The 13295-nt window shown below is 32.0% G+C and overlaps 1 protein-coding gene across 1 annotated transcript in view; it reads left to right on the forward strand.

The window, feature by feature from the left end:
- The first annotated feature begins 921 nt into the window (after positions 1–921).
- The window catches only part of LOC134689184 (muscle M-line assembly protein unc-89-like), a 34948-nt gene continuing 22574 nt past the window's right edge, over positions 922–13295 (forward strand). Inside the window, exons 1-7 of the mRNA XM_063549496.1 lie at positions 922–1012; positions 3986–4161; positions 5571–5801; positions 6164–6287; positions 7818–8005; positions 9045–9538; positions 13134–13257. Of these exons, the coding sequence (XP_063405566.1) occupies positions 4005–4161; positions 5571–5801; positions 6164–6287; positions 7818–8005; positions 9045–9538; positions 13134–13257 (1318 nt within the window). The 5' untranslated portion in view covers positions 922–1012; positions 3986–4004. The remainder of the gene's footprint in view (positions 1013–3985; positions 4162–5570; positions 5802–6163; positions 6288–7817; positions 8006–9044; positions 9539–13133; positions 13258–13295) is intronic.

Genomic DNA, 13295 nt, shown 5'->3' on the forward strand with positions numbered 1-13295 from the left:
ATTACATTCTTGATGGCTCTAAACCCCCGATATCAAATGAGTATAAAGCATAAGAAATGCTAACCGTGACGTCTAACAGGTCACATCTTTGGCAATAAAGGCAACACAAGCAAACCTTTGATTTGGAAGAAAATGAGGCGAGCGTCTATGTGACATAATTTTCTTCCTTGCAAATTTCAGAAGGGGCTGACATATGTCACCGGAACTTTTCAAACAGGTATTTTATTCAATTGTACTCGAACAAAAACAGAATTCATGATATCAAAAGTTTTTGAGGGCAAAGCCGACAGAAAGGGTATCTTTCCCTAATGGACAGATATTTTAGACTACATCATCCATTTGCCTCAAACAAGAGAGACTATGATATATATGCAAATTATGTATTCTTTCTGTTAGAGAAATACTTGAATAACAGACGAAAGTTATGTTATGAAAAGTCCAATCCATCGCGGTAGGGCAGCTTTATCCGAGAACGCTGGTTTGATAAGGTGAAATTATTGTGATAAATTAATTGGTGTCAGTATAAAATAAATCTTATTTCTAATGTTTGTAATTCTTGTGTTGATAATTAACGGGTTCATCATCAAAATGAAATCAATTGGTGCACTATTGCACAACTCGTTGCATCTGTAAATATTTGTTTATATCTAATTAAGAAGCATATGGTATGTGTTAACTGTCGATAGATGTCAGATGGGGCTCCCTGACCAATTGATTACTTTTTATTAATTTGTAAAATCAAATTAAACCTATTTCATATATATTGCGTTACAATCAGTTGAAAAAATATATATTCTTCCTTTTCCATACGAATTCAAAGCACTGCTATTAATTATTTGCTCCTCAGTTTTCCCAATGTACCTCATCATCTATTTTTGATCACTAATAACCAATACTTGATAATGATGATATTATTCACCCCTTTTTCGTTTCGAACCCGATACCTCTCTGGTTTCTCCGGTGGATGCCTTTGAATATATCTGAAATTATTGAGTTTTATCTTCATCTTAAGGTAAGAATGATAAAATATTTAATATTGTGCACGTCCGACCTTGAATTTTCTTGTGTTAATATACTAGTGTATGATGGGGAAATAACTGCCATGTTTAATGCTGTCAAAAGTAAACATAGGACAGCAGCAGTAACTTCTTCTGACAACTATTCTTACCTCGATTCTTACCTCTATCGTGCTTTTTTTAAAATTCATTTTGCATTGCACTCAACAGCCTCGAGACTGAGTTAACAAATGACTTGTACAATTTAGAGGAATTCTCATAAAACTTGACATGTTTTTTGGACAAATTTCGAAGGGCAATATAGCGGAATAAAAAAAATCAACAAGTGTTATTACAAGCATAATCGTTGAAGAGTTTCAGGAAATAAAAAAAAAACATCATTTAATTTAAATCATAGTGATTTTGTGAAGTTCTAGGTTATGATTGAGTAATCCATATGCGCATGATATACAAAGTACAGTGTGTGTCCTATCTGTTGTTATACAAGTACATATAGTTTTGTCATATTTGATGTCCCGAATATGCTGGGTCCAACCAAATATTTGACCATCGGTGGTTTCTAATATTTCAAATTAAGGAACATTTGACATTCGTTATATACTAATCTAAATCTCTAGATTGGGACTATGACATAATATCTGTCTCGGGTTAGTCTTTTGATAATCAATTGAAACGAAAACTATAAGAATTTTGTGGTTCTATACTTGTAGAAATTGCATGAACATCTAAATTAAAATCAACACTATATATATATACAATTTTCGGTTGATTTGATTGTGCAGTTATGCAAATTGCTGAGAATGTCACAGAGGAAGCGACCAATCAATCAAATGTTCTACTTATTTTTAATAAGAAATTCGTTGTTTAATTATTCGTTGTCTTATAATTACCAATCTAACGAACTAATGATATAAGAATATGATGTCAAAAGTTTGACCTCTAGTTGAAAACATATGTAGTTAATCACTCTAAGGTATAATCATATGCTGTTTGTTTTATACTTTTGGCTAATAAGAGTCGTACATTATGTTTATATTGATTTCTTAGGATGATCAAAACCATCTGCTTTTACATCTTCACTAATCTTTGTGCAACATTCTGCTCCATTTGTTTTATATAACGTTTTGCTTCAAACCACCATAAGCCGAGAGAAACGTATGCTCTTTTTTTAATCAGTCAGAGAAAAATTGTTTTGCAGATCCCATTCTATACTACTCAAACTGAAAGGCATCAAAAGAAACAATACAATGCAGTGCATTTTCCATATTCAATAAATTTGGATACACGGTACCAAGATATACATAAAGGCCAAATTGGCCAGTATGCATATACTCATTTTATTGTATGATACTTTGGTGTTCACACTTGTAAATAGTCACTTAGTTGTGTATCGTTACTTTTGTTGAAAACCCATCATCTTATCCACAGTATTTACTATATGAGTGAAGATGTCACGGTACTTCATAAGTCCCTTTGATCTGTTGATAGAATAAGTCATAAGTCAAATACATACATGTGAAACAAATATTGGTATGACTTTTTCAGCTAGAAGAAATTTTATGTTTGTTTTAAAGGTATGACCGAGTCCTGACAACTGAATGGAATTTTTTAACAAAACAAACTGGAGAAGACATTACTAAGTTGTATAACGTGTGCCTCATCCATTTCTTTACTCCCTGATCAATAAATATGTTCAAACTAACAAAACTCATAGACGTTGTCAGATAGCTTGACGTTTTTCTGTGTGTTCGTCAAATCCACACTGAATAAAGCTATATAGGTAGATTGTTGATATCTTACAAAACGTGCTTAACCCCTATCGCATTTTTGCGCCTGACCCAAATCAGAATCCTCTGCATGGCCTTTTTTAGTCTTGTATGTTTTTTTGTTGTTTTTTTTTTTAATTTGATTCATTTGCATGTTTCAGAGTGTCAGAAACCTCTGCATGGCCTTTTTTAGTCTTGTATGTTTTTTTGTTGTTTTTTTTTTAATTTGATTCATTTGCATGTTTCAGAGTGTCAGAAACCTCTGCATGGCCTTTTTTAGTCTTGTATGTTTTTTTTTGTTTTTTTTTTTAATTTGATTCATTTGCATGTTTCAGAGTGTCAGAAACCTCTGCATGGCCTTTTTTAGTCTTGTATGTTTTTTGTTTTTTTGTTTTTTTTTTAATTTGATTCATCAAGTTACATGTTTCGGAGTTTGACGTTCATTTTCGCTGACCTTTAGAATGCATTATTGTTTATGGAAGCCATACTCCGAATGCTAGATTTTCTAGCTATGTTGAAGACCCATTGGTGGCGTTTCGGGTTGTTTTCTATGCTTTGGACAAGTTGTTGTCTTTTTGACAAATTCCCGTTCCCATTCTCAATTTTATTTAGTATCCAGCGGTCCTTTATTATATGAGCAGATGTTGAATTCTGACAAATTTAATCACTGACATTAATGATTTGATAAGATTATGAAGACTTTTGACATTTTTTTATCCACATCCTGACATAGTTCTTCCCACTCAATTCATCGGTATCTTTATATCTATTAATGGGTTGATGGTTTCAATCTGGTTAAAATACAGATCAGAACAGATAGAATATGTTTTTATTGTAATTTCTAAACCATGCTCAGCTGTAATTATAGATTTGATAGTGTCAAGGTTAACAATCCAGTCCCCTCCTCTCCATCGTAACCCTTGGTTAGTTACGTTGCAGTAATAAACCTTCAATAGTTACCAAAAATAGTAGATATAAATGAAAGGTAATATAATTATATTCAGTCTAAATATACAACAGGCTTTCTTTGAGCGGTACTAACTTTTCTATACTTAAGTCGGGTCAATGTATTTCTTAAATAAGAGTCCTTTCATTTGAATTGTTTGGTGACCGTTTATAGCCGATGTATGTTGAGGATGCTCATAATGTGTGTGACCATATTCTTATCAATTTGTAATTGGTTGCTTATTTTGACTACTTTAGTTTCAGTGAAATTCTGATCATGGCAGATTCCATCTATTCAAGTTCTGACGAAGAGGAAATATTAACGTATAAGCTAAGAATCCACGACGCTGACATTTCTGATTCGGGGAAATGGCAGTGTGAGGTCAAGGATAAGTATGGAACTGTGTCGACAACATGTGACCTTGACGTATTCGGTAAGTCAAACATAATGTTCCGTTCTTGTCTACTTGAGTATTGCACCGCAATATTGAGATTTCGAATACTCGAGCCTAAGGCTATAATAATAATTAAGTTTCACCGAATTCAATTTTATTTAAAAATTAAACATAAAGTTTCATTTAAAGTCTTTAAACATACAATGAAAGTCAATTACAAACATTAACATATAAAAGGCTTTTAAATCCGACAAAATGTGTCCTACTGTTTTACTGACTCCAATTCGCGTTGACGTTGAAATTTCGCCGGTTGCAACTGGGCCGTCAAACCTCCTATTCAGGACGGCGGCAATTGTTCACCCACTGTACTGTTTTCCTTATTGATGAACACTGAGACTACTGTGTTAACTTATAGTAGTCTCAGATGAACATAAGGAGGGATCAAAGATTAGTCGCCCCCGAAACATTTTTAACTTGTTAAAGCTCAGTGTTAATGGAAACTTCAGAAAAGAGTCTGAGAGGACTGAATTTTTGACATACCAGAAGGCAGTCATGACTTCAGTTAATAATTATTATACTATAGTACTGAACATCCTAAAATACTTTAAAATCAGCATTGGCATTAAATTTGACTTGAATCAGATTAAAACCAGACTTGCAATTTTCCAGCCGCATCAAATTTTATCCGGAATTTATCCAGAATAGATTTCGTGCCTTAGAAAAGAGACATCCGGTCTTGAATCATGTTATGATGGATCTATACCTAGGCAGACATATGATATGTCTTAGACCTTTGCGAATGAAGAAATTTGTATCCTTGCATTCAGATGAAAAACTGTTACATAAACATTGACATGAAATTAGCTGTCATGGCATGTGCCTTCTTGTAATCTTCAACATATTGAAGTTAAGAAGTATTATGTAGATGTACTGACTATTCTTTTCGGGTACAACTGTGCCGACAACACTTGCCAAATCATACCCTGTTCTAACCAAAAACATTGGAAAACATACCCTATTCTAAACCGAATTATTAAAAAACATACCGTGTACTAGAAACTCTCAGAAAAGGTATCCTGTTCTTGATAGTATAAAATAGATGCTGTTCTAGACCTGGGTTCTAACTTCTAGACTGTATCTCAAACAATTAAATAAGCGATCCTGTTCTAGACAAACACTTTGTTTAAAAAAAGACCCTGTTTTCACCAGCAGGGTATGAAAAGACAACCCTGCTCTATTAAATCAGCAGGTCATGAAAAAGCGTACTGGTTACTTTTCAAATTAAACAAATTAATGTAAAGGAAGTTGCAATAAAATTTTATTCATATATACTCTTGTGTTGTGAGTGTGTTATTATTGTTTTTTAAAGCTAAGAGATAACAAGGAAGACAGGTAGAACAAAATATTTCATTCTTTATTATATAAAAACATGTATTTTTTAACATCAGAAGAAGCTAAACGACAGTCATTAGTTTCTGGCAGTGATATCAAGGTTGTCCAGAATGGTACAGTCCCTAATGGAAAATCTGTCAATGGAGCTGGTTCTGACTCAGAGGAAGAGATTTTGACATATCGTCTTAAAATCCATGATGCTGACATCAAGGATGCAGGGAGATGGAAATGTGAAGTCAAGGACAAATATGGAACCGCATCTACATCATGTGATCTGGATGTCTATGGTAATTTGTTTGTATTTGATAAAGTCTTTCGACAATTTTTGAGTAATAATAAAGTTTATTTCTGTTTGCTATTGACACACATTCTAAACATTTCACAAAATTTTAATTGATCATTCTCTGGAACTTGGAGTCTATATATTCATATAAACTTTGATGCTCAGTTGCAGGTAGAAGAGCTAACAACAATCCATAAAATCTTTTAAGTTTTTAAAAAGCAGTCTTTATAACCCAAATTTTGATTGAATTATATTTTCAGCTTAGGACTATTTCAATTTTTTGTTATTTATGTGATTGTTATGGTCTTTATCTAAAACATATAAACAACAAACAACACTCACTGTTTATACGGATGAATGTTTCAGATACAACTCCTGTTGCAGAAGAACCTAGATTTCTAATGAGTCTGAGAAATGTATCAACTTTAGAAGGAAAGAGTATTAAGTTGATATGTAGAGTCAGAGGTACACCTCTCCCTAAAATTATTTGGTAAGTATAACTTAGTTGGAGTAGGGTTGGGGGTAATATTATGCTATTTGGTAGTACGATTTAAAAAGGATGAATATAAAGCAAAGATAGCTTACAATGAGTGCAGCTTTTAAAATTATTTTTTTCTTTCATATTTCTTGAGCAGTCTAAGCATTTCAACAACAGTATAGTCCTAGCCTGTCAACGCTGAGTTTGTGAGTTTTAACATTAAAAACTTGCTGCCATGATACAACCAAGCAGTGGCAGATCCAGAACTTTTCATAAGGTTGGGGTGTCACTTCAGTCATGCTTTAGTGATTCCCAATATAATCAACCAAATTTTTCCCACGAAAGGGGGGCCCAGTCCCCCAGGCCCCTGTAGATCGGCCTATGCCATGTGTCGAATGTGATGTTAAGCACCAACAACCAACCAGTCAACCTATCATTTCTCTTTAATGATTCCTAACAATTTCTTATGCTAAAAAAGGTTATTATTTTCCACAAATTAAAAGTGAATAGTAAAAATCATCTTTATTGTATTGATCTTAATTGATGTGTGAAGTTTTGGCTGAGATTTCATGGTTAATGATTATGTCCATCATCAATAAGAATAAAACCAGTTCTTGGTTAGTATAGATGAATAATTTAATTTTGGATGTAAAGTTTTTTTCTGATTGGCTGAAGTCATTTTGTTTATCAGCTCATAGAAATAACTTTGTCATGTGACCGTGACGTCATCAACATTTTTTCATGATTTACTCCAGTTTAAAATGGAAATAAGAATTAAATTATAAGAAATGACTGTAATATTTTTTCTGCCTATTCGAAATAACATCAAAAATGTGGTGGACACTTTAAAATAACCCACTACGTGGGTATTCAGTGTGTACCACTTTTTTTATGTTATTTCTTCATAGACAGAAAAAATATTACAGTCATTTCTTAAAGGTAATAACACAACTGTTTTTGGTTATCAGCATCACTACTTATTGTGCTTTTCAACCAGACAATTATTGGCCATTGGCCTTTCACATCATTTAATGAATATTTAGCTCTGGTAAGGCAAGATTATCTTCATTGCTGTTAGTAATAGTTTTTTTGGTTTATAGAATCATGTTTATTTTAAAGTGAACTTATAACATAAACTCCTAATCATTGTTTCTTGATCAATATAAAGTTTTAAATTAGATCAGTTTTGAAATCATTGTTCAGGTGGAAAGAAATGTCTTTGGTTTTTGATTTTCTTTTTGAAATACTAAGGCTTTTCTACCTCAGGCATAGATTATCTTAGCTGTATTTGGCAAAACTTTTAGGAATTTTGGTCCTCAATGCTCTTCAACTTTGTACTTTATTTGGCCTCTTTAACTTTTTTGGATTTGAGCATCACTGATGAGTCTTTTGTAGATGAAACGTGCATCTGGCATATACAAAATTTAGTCCTGGTGTCTATGATGATTTTATTTGCAATAAACTTTTGATTTAATTTATATGAAATAATGATGTGTTATTTTTCTGACATCTACTTTAATTGAAGTGATTTTGACTTTTAAGGTATAAAGACAATGTTCCTATATCTAAGGATGATTACAACTACCAAGTTCTCTATCTTAAAGATGGAACCATTAGTTTAGAAATATTTTATCCTAAGCCTGACAAAGATGCTGCAGTGTTCAAATGTGAGGCTCAAAATGACAAGGGCGTGGTGACCTCTGAAGCCAAGGTCACTGTGCTGGCTAAGAGTAAGTGTACGGTAGTTGTCAATTAGTTTTTGTGACAGTTTCATTATCGTGGTAAGAGTTGGAATGTGAAAATAAAAACTTCCATGAATATTTCAAAATTTAAAGGAAAGACCATTCCAGAACTAATGCCAACAGGACCAATTTATTACAAATGTTGCAGATGACAGATTAAATGCACATGTATATCACAAAATTTATCTTTGTATTTTTAAATGAAATGCAATGTTAGAAATCAACTCCTTTAGCTCATGACAATCAAATTGAAATGAAAGACATCTCATGCAAGCAAGGGATATTAACTCATATTGTGATAGTAGCAAAACAAACCATTTTTTTTTTACTAGAAATACATCTGTGACTGTGAGACAAAAAGCTTTCTTCCATCCTTCAAATTTATTATCAATTTTTTCTGCTTTTTCAAAACTTCAACCCTGTAAAATTGTCACTTGCTGTACTTGTTATACTGTCCATGGTTTTAAAGAAAATTAAGAGAAAAGGGAACATGTCATTATTTTCTTTAATTGATAAGACCTGCCAACTTCCACACATAAAGGATGATTTATCTCATAAGAGGTATGCACCTGACTTTTGAAATCTACCAGAACCTTTTAACAGGCATTTGAAGAAAATTTAATAGCTTTTTAAGAACATATGCACTCATTCAAAACCATTGACATGTACTGTGGATTCATTTATTTTTTTGGGTACCAATTTTTGTGGATTGAGGAAAACTTGCATTTTTGTGGATATTTGATTTTGTGGTTTTCCAAAAGTCTGCATATAATCATACAGTAAATTTGCAGCTCCTTAAACATTTAAATTTCCATGTACCAATGAAAACCACCAAAATTTGGTGTTTAACAAATGATAATGAATCCACAGTATATTGAATTAAAAACATAGATGCGTTATAAGTTCTCTTGCTGTTATAATCCCCTTGGAGATTTTAAAAGTTGACAGGAGTAATGTACATGATGTATGAATTGATAGTATATAACTTCAATGGTAAAGAATATGAATTTTAAATTATTTTTTTCAGACAGAGCAGAATCTGTCTCAAGGGATCATTTGTTGAACCTCTCCCAGTGGAGCAGAGCCAGAAGTGAGACACGTCGTGCAGCAAGTGAATCACGTAACTCAACACGAGCAACAAGTGAATCACGTTATACATCCTCTAGTACATTAAAATCATCAAGCAAGAAACTGGAGGATTATTATATAAATAGAAGGACATCAAAATATGGAAATTATGAGTGTGATGACATAGATGCCAAGTACGATGTATATAAACCAGGATACACTCCTCTTAAATTTCTTAATACAAGCGAACTGGAACCAGAAATGAAGTTGAAGATAAAATGGGGCACAACTGAAGAGTTTTATTTTCAAGAAAATCTGAAGAATAAATGTATCTTAGAAGGATCTCGTGCTTTTCTGAGTTGCTTTCTTATTGGAAAGTTGCCAATGTATGTTCAGTGGTATAAGGATGGGAAGGCATTACCAAACAACATTTATGAAAGATATGGAATCAGAGTAAGTCTTTAGATAAGTCTTTTACAAATATATTATGATTGATTATTGGTGTTTAAAGCCACTTCCATCACTCTTGGCTACTGTAAATTAAGAAATTATTACAATATTTTTGTTATTGCGAAAAATGCGACAGGGTTTAAATTGCACTAATTGAAATTGAAACTCTTATTTTAAAATTTTCTAAAAGAATTCAATAGGATTTTTTTCAATATCGCAAGAAATAAAATTGCATTTAAGGTCAAGGAACAGTATTTAAAATGGGCTATGTCGCAGATTTTGCTAAAAAACGAAGTCGGTGACCCTATCTTTATTTTGCATCATTATAACGGAAATTTATGCACCAACAACATATAGTTTTTTAAGAAAAATCTATGAAGTAGAATTAGAGATTTGACGACAATTTTAGAAGGGTTTTCGCCGATTTTATGTGCTTTCTATACAATTTTGTAAGAATTCAATCAGTAATATTTCAAATGATAATTGAGATAAAATCATTATTTTTTTTCGATTTTCAGTTGAAGTTCATCAAGCAAGTTTAACTGTAATCTGTGACATAGCCCATTTACTGTAACTTGACCTTAAGTCTAGAATGACAAATTCGCCATTATAAATGCACGCAATAATTTCTGAATTTACCGTATATAATGGCGGCCTTTTTTATTAATAAAGGGGCAATTGAATAGAACCACTTATTCAGGCCAGGTGGGAAAGAACATACAAGATAGGAGAACATATTTTAAACAAAATAGTTCTAATGCTTAGCTGTATCTTTGTCAATAGGTGAAATATTACCATAGTTACATAATAGTCCAGTCAAAAGTTTGAACCTCAAACTACATATAATTGCACAGAAAATGTTTTAGTAATAAACTATAGTGTTAAGCCCAAATATACACAGAAAAAAAGTCCTTTAAAATTTAACTTGAGGAAAACTCAAAATCAGCATTTTTAATTTCTTATGGAAATTAACCTTGGAAAGGGAGATAACTTTGCAAAAAATAGTTTTTGGTTGATTTTCTTACAATTCATGTAGAGTATGACACTTTGATGGGGTTATAAGTTCGCACTTGACTATATTATATATCATCTTCTGCTAATGAAATGTACAAAACTGAAGTGTTATGGATATTTAATTTTTTTTGGCACATTTTTCATTACAGAAATGACAAATTTATGAATTTGTGACCATTTTGAAAAAAACCCACCAATGTGAATATAAGGTATTGCGTATATCTGTAAATTGTATTTGTTCAGCATCTACAGAATGTACCTTGTTTTAAGAAACTTTAAGCCAAAAAGGTGGAATAGATGACCAATTAGTTTTATTCAATTTGAGATTCTTTACCTTGACATGGTGAAAAATCTAATAAATGGTAAACTAATGAATTGTGAAATCCAGGTTGTAGCTTGGTAAAAGATATGAAAACGCCTTTCAAGTTGTTTTCTAAATTCTGAAGATGGCTAAAATATCAAAAATCAATACATTCTGTTGAATAGAAGCGGTCAAGTTATAATTTTGTATCAATTTTTATTGATTTTTCTGCCTTTTTTGCAGAGTTATCTCCCATATCAATGCAAATCTCAAAAGGAATTAAAAATTTGGGGTAGAATGCTAAAAACTAAAACTTAGAAATCTTCTGTTACATGTACAAAAACTTCAAGGTGATAGTCAAATTTAAGCTAGATTGACTGGACAATAAAAGTTAATGTTTATTTGTAAAGAACAGTAAGTTTAAAAAAAAAGAAGTTTTTATATCAAACCCAATATTTTCAAATTGTAAAAGTACTTTAAACTTACTGTAAATTGTTCATTTTATATTTCAGCAAAGATCAGGACATCTAAGTCTAGAAATACCATGTAATGAGTTAGAAGATTGTAAATTGTTTATTTTATATTTCAGCAAAGATCAGGGCATCTAAGTCTAAAATTACCCTGCACTGAGTTAGAAGATTGTAAATTGTTTATTTTATATTTCAGCAAAGATAAGGGCATCTAAGTCTAGAAATACCATGTACTGAGTTAGAAGATTGTAAATTGTTTGTTTATATGTCAGCAAAGATCAGGGCATCTAAGTCTAGAAATACCCTGCACTGAGTTAGAAGATTGTAAATTGTTTTTTTTTTATATTTCAGCAAAGATCAGGGCATCTAAGTCTAGAAATACCCTGCACTAAGTTAGAAGACTGTAAATTGTTCATTTTATATTTCAGCAAAGATCAGGGCATCTAAGTCTAGAAATACTCTGCACTGAGTTAGAAGATTGTATATTGTTTATTTTATATTTCAGCAAAGATCAGGACATCTGAGTCTAGAAATACCATGCACTGAGTTAGAAGACTGTAAATTGTTTATTTTATATGTCAGCAAAGATCAGGGCATCTTAGTCTAGAAATACCATGCACCGAGTTAGAAGATTGTACATTGTTTATTTTATATTTCAGCAAAGATCAGGACATCTAAGTCTAGAAATACCCTGCACTGAGTTAGAAGACTGTAAATTGTTTATTTTATATGTCAGCAAAGATCAGGACATCTAAGTCTAGAAATACCCTGCACTAAGTTAGAAGACTGTAAATTGTTCATTTTATATTTCAGCAAAGATCAGGGCATCTAAGTCTAGAAATACTCTGCACTGAGTTAGAAGATTGTAAATTGTTTATTTTATATTTCAGCAAAGATCAGGACATCTGAGTCTAGAAATACCATGCACTGAGTTAGAAGACTGTAAATTGTTTATTTTATATTTCAGCAAAGATAAGGGCATCTAAGTCTAGAAATACCCTGCACTGAGTTAGAAGATTGTAAATTGTTTATTTTATATTTCAGCAAAGATCAGGACATCTAAGTCTAGAAATATCCTGCACTGAGTTAGAAGACTGTAAATTGTTTATTTTATATTTCAGCAAAGATAAGGGCATCTAAGTCTAGAAATACCCTGCACTGAGTTAGAAGATTGCAAATTGTTTATTTTATATTTCAGCAAAGATCAGGACATCTGAGTCTAGAAATACCATGCACCGAGTTAGAAGATTGTAAATTGTTTATTTTATATTTCAGCAAAGATCAGGGCATCTAAGTCTAGAAATACCATGCACTGAGTTAGAAGACCGTAAATTGTTTATTTTATATTTCAGCAAAGATCAGGACATCTAAGTCTAGAAATACCCTGCACTGAGTTAGAAGATTGTAAATTGTTTATTTTATATTTCAGCAAAGATCAGGACATCTGAGTCTAGAAATACCATGCACTGAGTTAGAAGACTGTAAATTGTTTATTTTATATTTCAGCAAAGATAAGGGCATCTAAGTCTAGAAATACCCTGCACTGAGTTAGAAGATTGTAAATTGTTTATTTTATATTTCAGCAAAGATCAGGACATCTGAGTCTAGAAATACCATGCACCGAGTTAGAAGATTGTAAATTGTTTATTTTATATTTCAGCAAAGATCAGGACATCTATGTCTAGAAATACCATGCACCGAGTTAGAAGATTGCAATTGTTTATTTTATATTTCAGCAAAGATCAGAAAATCTAAGTCTAGAAATACCATGCACTGAGTTAGAAGATTGTAAATTGTTTATTTTATATTTCAGCAAAGATCAGGACATCTGAGTCTAGAAATACCCTGCACTGAGTTAGAGGATACTGGAGACTATTTAGTGGATGTCAGGAATGAACAAGGCAGAACAAATTCTTCTTGTTATATACAAATAGAACGTATGTCCATCTAAAACAGATAGATATGTATGACAGAG

The sequence above is a fragment of the Mytilus trossulus genome, chromosome 1 (assembly GCF_036588685.1).
Source record: "Mytilus trossulus isolate FHL-02 chromosome 1, PNRI_Mtr1.1.1.hap1, whole genome shotgun sequence".
In the NCBI taxonomy this organism is placed as follows: Eukaryota; Metazoa; Mollusca; class Bivalvia; order Mytilida; family Mytilidae; genus Mytilus; species Mytilus trossulus.